Source organism: Formica exsecta, unplaced genomic scaffold, assembly GCF_003651465.1.
Source record: "Formica exsecta isolate Colony F162 unplaced genomic scaffold, ASM365146v1 scaffold733, whole genome shotgun sequence".
In the NCBI taxonomy this organism is placed as follows: Eukaryota; Metazoa; Arthropoda; class Insecta; order Hymenoptera; family Formicidae; genus Formica; species Formica exsecta.
Window position 1 is genome coordinate 64,294 of NW_021853499.1, and position 5,708 is coordinate 70,001.

The 5,708-nt window shown below is 30.7% G+C and overlaps 2 protein-coding genes across 6 annotated transcripts in view; one reads left to right on the plus strand and one right to left on the minus strand.

The window, feature by feature from the left end:
• The first annotated feature begins 445 nt into the window (after positions 1–445).
• Positions 446–5,708, plus strand: part of LOC115243775 (arginyl-tRNA--protein transferase 1) — a 5,758-nt gene continuing 495 nt past the window's right edge. The window contains exons 1-10 of one of the 5 annotated variants that reach the window (XM_029820997.1): positions 446–567; positions 717–862; positions 982–1,108; positions 1,212–1,342; positions 1,439–1,851; positions 2,283–2,444; positions 2,995–3,150; positions 3,406–3,578; positions 3,703–3,964; positions 4,189–4,804. In XM_029820997.1, coding sequence (XP_029676857.1) covers positions 766–862; positions 982–1,108; positions 1,212–1,342; positions 1,439–1,851; positions 2,283–2,444; positions 2,995–3,150; positions 3,406–3,578; positions 3,703–3,964; positions 4,189–4,344 — 1,677 coding nt within the window. In that variant the 5' untranslated portion in view covers positions 446–567; positions 717–765 and the 3' untranslated portion in view covers positions 4,345–4,804. Of the gene's footprint in view, positions 863–981; positions 1,109–1,211; positions 1,343–1,438; positions 1,852–2,282; positions 2,445–2,994; positions 3,151–3,405; positions 3,579–3,702; positions 3,965–4,188; positions 4,805–5,708 lie in introns of those variants that run through there. The other 4 variants (XM_029820994.1, XM_029820992.1, XM_029820996.1 and 1 more) reach the window with 4 other exon arrangements.
• Positions 4,544–5,708, minus strand: part of LOC115243774 (sialin-like) — an 8,761-nt gene continuing 7,596 nt past the window's right edge. The window contains exon 5 of the mRNA XM_029820991.1: positions 4,544–5,250. Within this exon, the coding sequence (XP_029676851.1) occupies positions 5,056–5,250 (195 nt within the window). The 3' untranslated portion in view covers positions 4,544–5,055. The remainder of the gene's footprint in view (positions 5,251–5,708) is intronic.

Here is a 5,708-nt window from a genome sequence, read left to right on the forward strand (position 1 = left end):
TAGGAAAAATATTATTTAGAAAATTTATTGAAGAAAATTTATTTCATTTCATATGCGTATATATATATAAATATTTTAATAATAATTTATTATCGCTATCCGTAGTTTATACTAGAATAACAAAACATCACGTGCAGCTGATCAAACATGCATTAATAAATCTATAATATTTCTCTACATTTTTTATCCACAATGATGGATTTAGCACGCATCAACCACCGTTTTACCGTAACATCAAAAAATGAATCTAGCCGTGTAATTAGCCGGCTCTAAAATGGATCTAGTTGACGCTATTGTACCAGCTAGAAAAAGTGTCTTACGAAAAACGGCGACGTGACCCTTCTTTCTGAGCATAGATATAATATGTATGTAGACGAGCGACTCCTATATACTGATAATGTTTTACAAGTTTCTTCGCCCTGATTGGTCCATCAATCGCTTCGAAGTGAATGTAGCGTCAAACCGGAGTGCATCTCTTGGATCAAAGATATCCTATCTAGATATTTGTGTATTATGCAATTCAGAACTGCATCAGCTGTAATTGACAATTTGACAAGCGGATGAAAGGTAAAACCGATAAAAAAATAGATAGCAAGTAGTTAAATTTTTTAATCGACAATCACACGACGCAAATATTTATGTACGATCCGAAAGTATCGGATTTTAAGACAAAAATAAAAATGATGTCTTTTAATAACGTTTGTCGAATCTAATAGCAAAGCAACAATAGTTATCGGAGCCCAATTGATCCATAAATTTGCTGAAATGGCTAAACAATCGTACAGCATCGTGGAATATTATGCAGAACACGAGGGCTATAAGTGCGGCTATTGCGAAGGTTCCGACACGAACTTTAGTCACGGTGAGCGCAAAGATATCTTCATGCCACTCTAAAACACTTCAAAATAGATGTTTTTTTTTATTGCAATTTGTATAAAAATCCATCGTAGGACACACATTATATTTCTTGTTTGTTACCAGGCATGTGGGCACATTCGTTGACAGTGCAAGATTATCAGAGTTTGATAGACCGAGGATGGAGACGAAGCGGCTGTTACTGTTACAAACCTACTATGAACTTAACCTGCTGTCCACAATATACTATAAAGTGAGTGATATTCCTTTCAGTTTGAAATGTCATATTACTTAATTGTAATTCTGACTGAGATATAACTTAGAGCCAAATGTTCATGAATAATAACTATTTTTAGATGTGAAGCATTAGACTTTAGAATATCAAAATCTCAAAAAAAGATTTTAAAGCGTATGACGAAATTTTTGAGAAACGAATTGACAAACGATAATGTTGGCGCTACAAGTGAAGATCAACAAGATAATATAGGTAACATCTTTAGAATTTTAAGAAGGGAATCTTGGATTAATAATAATAACACTTGTGAAAATTGTTTAACAACAACTTTATAATATTTATTATTAGATATAAATAATAAGGAAGTATGTAATTATGCAAAATATTTGACGAAAGCGGAAAAAAATGCGTCTCAAATTAATGTTTCATCTGTTGATGATGAACTTAGTGGAAGACTGTCTGTCAAATTAGTAAAATCCAAATCTCAAGTAAACTCTACTTCTGCATCGAGGAGCAGTCAAGAACAGATAACAAATTCTGACAGCAAAAGCAGTCTGCATGTTAGAAATGAAATTACTAATGTAGTGCCTTGCAAGAAAGCAAAGATCTTACGCTTGGAACGCAAGCAAAATAAATTGTTGGCTCAAGGTAAATCGCAAAGTGAAATTGAAAGTATCATGAAAGAGAGAAAACAACAGAATTATATTAAGCCTTTAGAGGAATTATTCGATGAGGTGTATACTGGTTTAAAAAAGTTGGAGGTAATACAATATCAACGATTAAACTTTGAAATCATTATTTATTTTATCAGATGTTTCCTGATTTTTATTATAAAAAAATATTATTCTTATTTTTATACACTGTTCTTGATATGGTCCTCTTTTCTCCAATTTTGCTCATATTAAAGGTATATTATATATAATAAAACAAGTAAAAAATCCAATAATAGCAGTAAAATATTTGCTGAATATGCCGGCTTTATGTTAAAACTCACACAATGAATTGATCAACAACATATTTACATATTTAACTATCTTGCACAAAATTTATTTAAATATTATATTATTTTATCATCACTTCAATTTTTATGATCTTTTAATTTGATTATAAACTGGTCGCAACGAATTGTATTTTTCATTGCGATAAATATTGCCTTTTGAGAGATTTATATTAAATTGATGATTTTTGTAAGCTGAGATTAGTTCGAACTGCGCCGATGAGTCCTGAATACCTAAAGACCTCGAAAAAGTCTTACGAAGTTTATAAAAAGTATCAGATGACGATACATGGAGACCAAGCTGAAAAGATCACAGAACAACAATATACGAGATTTCTCGTGAAGTCACCTTTACAGGTAATCTTATACGATTTCGTATAAGGTGTCTCAATCTTAGACAGAAACTGCTTTAAGACGAGACTCTAATTCAAGCGTATACTAATTTCAGAAATATAAGACGCGGCAGATTACGGCAGATGTCTTAATGCAGAACTGTCTAAATTATATATCGGAAAAAATAGAAATCATAGATTTGATTTGAAATTAATTATATTATCTGTAAATAAGCATTGTAAGAAACCATAATAGATGACTATGCGCTTTTGATTCAATTTTTTTTTTTTATTTTCTATTATAATCAACAGTCTTCTTAAGTAACTCTTCCAAAATTATACATTTTGATACACTAATAAGAAGCTATGCTGGCAGTCTTACGACGATCAAACAAGCACTATAGGCAACTATGGTCTATACATAATTGGAGCAAAGTGGACCTTTCTTTTTAAACAATCAAGAAACATTTGATTACATCATTGCTGGTCAACGACCATAATAGTAATTTTCATATCAGACACAACTTTATTTATTAACTAAATGTTACATAAATTTTACACCTACAAATGTCTAGATGAAATTGGTGAGAGTGATGTCAGACGAGTTCCTTAGTACCTTTGATGCGAGCGCAAATCTTTATAAAAGATATCAAATGGTGATTCACAATGATACTCCGGAGGAATGCAATCAAAAGTCATTCTTTAACTTTCTTGTAAAAAGTCCCTTGCAGGTACACTTTGGTTCTAATCTCAAATAATAGAAAAATTGCCTTGAGATTCTTTTATGCATTATAATCAACAAGGATACTTATTTATTTGTAATACTATCATACATATATGTATTGTTTTCATTTTACGAAAGCGCAGAGTCTATAATTTTTTATAATCGTTAAATCAATAATCTTTATTATTAGTTTTTAATAATTATCATAAAAATGAAGTAAAATGCCTAAATAAACCTAAAATAATAAAATAATCTTTTAAAGCAATGGACACCCAATAATGGACCACCTCAAGGATATGGCTCTTTTCATGAGCAATATTGGTTAGATAATGAATTAATAGCAGTCGGAGTGATAGACATTTTGCCGTCGTGCGTCTCGAGCGTGTACTTTTTTTACGATCCGGCATATAGTCAACTCTCTTTAGGAACTTTTAGGTTTGTATTTAGGTCCTTAATTGAAATCAAAATTTATTCTTTTTTAAACAAATATTTAAATTTTTATGGTACGATTAAATTCACGGATAGCTACAACTCTGAATAATGTATTTATTATTTCCAGTTCTCTGCGAGAAGTTTATCTAACGAGACAGTTTAACAAAGTCGCGAGTGACCTGAAATACTATTATATGGGCTTTTACATTCATACATGTCCGAAAATGCGATATAAGGCCAAAATGCGACCATCGAAACTTCTATGTCCACAAACATATGTGTGGTGCGACGTAGAGCCCTGTTTAATTAAATTGGACAATGAAAAATACAGTCGTTTGAATGACGATTCGAACGCGATTGATGAGGACGGTATAATCGATATTCGAGAGGTATATTTTTTTAAGAAATAATGCAAAAATTTGTTACGATTTTTTTTTGTTAATGTAATCATGTAATTTTTGTGTGATAAATTTGGTAATGCAATCATGTAATTTTTGTGTGATAAATTTGGTTAAAATATAAAATTAAAATTTTCTAGGTGTTGTAAAATTTTTTAAATTTTGGTATTGTGTGTTAAAATTTTTGTTATTTTATCGTAGAAACATCTTTTTAGGTACTGATTTTATACAAGCGTATTGCGATGCCATATAAGAGATACAGGGAACAACAAAAAACATGTCAAACAACACGGGAAGAGAAACGCAAAATAGAGGAATATGCCAGCCTTGTCGGAATGCCATGCGCGCGAAGGATGCTGCTCTATCGCTAATCCGGAGAATAATTATATATAAAAGTAACTAACAATATCGTATCTCGGAAACTTATCGTAAAAGATCCTTTGAAAAATGTTTTAGAGATTTATAATTGTTGGCTGATATCATGGACAAGAAAATTGTTAATTTAGCTAAAACAGAGTTTGCAACAAAATTTGCTTAGAATAATTATAAATTTGAGTAAAAATAATTACATTTTATTATTACACTATTTATGCGTTTTTTTTTTATTTTGTTATCGATACTTACGTATATATAGAGTAGAACAGTCGATATGTATGTCAGTTGACTGAAAGGATAATGAGGTAGAAAAACAATATTTCTTTATTCAACCATATATCAAGATATAAATACATGAAAGAAATTTAATAAAACAATTAATGTGAAAATCGATAAATAATGAACAAAGCTACGCAACACTAAGGAATAATATAATTTTATCATACGTTTTCTAAACATTCTAATTTTTTAAATTTCGCCTCTTAAATTTCTAGTTTTATTTTTAAATATCTTGATCTTTCAGATATCTTTCAGTTATTTTTTCAAACCTTTTTTAAAAACGTTCTAATTTTGTAATCTTTTTTGGACGTTTTTTAAACTTTTGTTTCATTCAAATTATTATTGTCGATAATTAAACATCTTTCTCGCGTCGTGTTTATGACGTGTCGTTATTAAAATGAAAATTTTGGATTTATTAGGAACATATATTAAGTTCGCGCTACATCGTCGCTAGGCTCCGGATTAATTTGTCTAGCTTCTATATCAGTCTGCGGTCTGTCGAGAGGTCGATACTCATTCCAGCTCTGTATGTCACCCTTACCTCCGAACAGGAATACGACCATACTTCCGATGCACACTCCAGCACCGATCCAGAACAGTATCTGCCATCTATCAATTGGATTCTAGCACAAAGGAAAAAGTGATTTACATTAAAATCGATGTTGTATTGGACAACAATACAAGTGAAATACAAGCTATTTTTGCAATGTAACTCATAACTTACAATTTGACATGTAAAATCTGTATTAATATCTAGCACAATAATAGATAGATTGTAATCCAATGCAATTTAATATTAATTAATTAATGATGATAAATGAATTTAATAATCGAATAAATATATATATGACAATTCGGTGATTATTAATTAGTAAAACGAGTAAGATCGAAAACTCGAGAATGATGAAAAATGATATGCATATGATAATCGCGAAATACGAAGACAGGAAGACGAACATAGTATATTCTCCGAGCGACAAAAACAAAGAGGAAGGAAGTCGCGTTGCTATAATCGAAATGAATTTACTATTCGTCGCATGAGACTTCTTACGTAATGTCACATGCATGTGTCCGCTCTTTC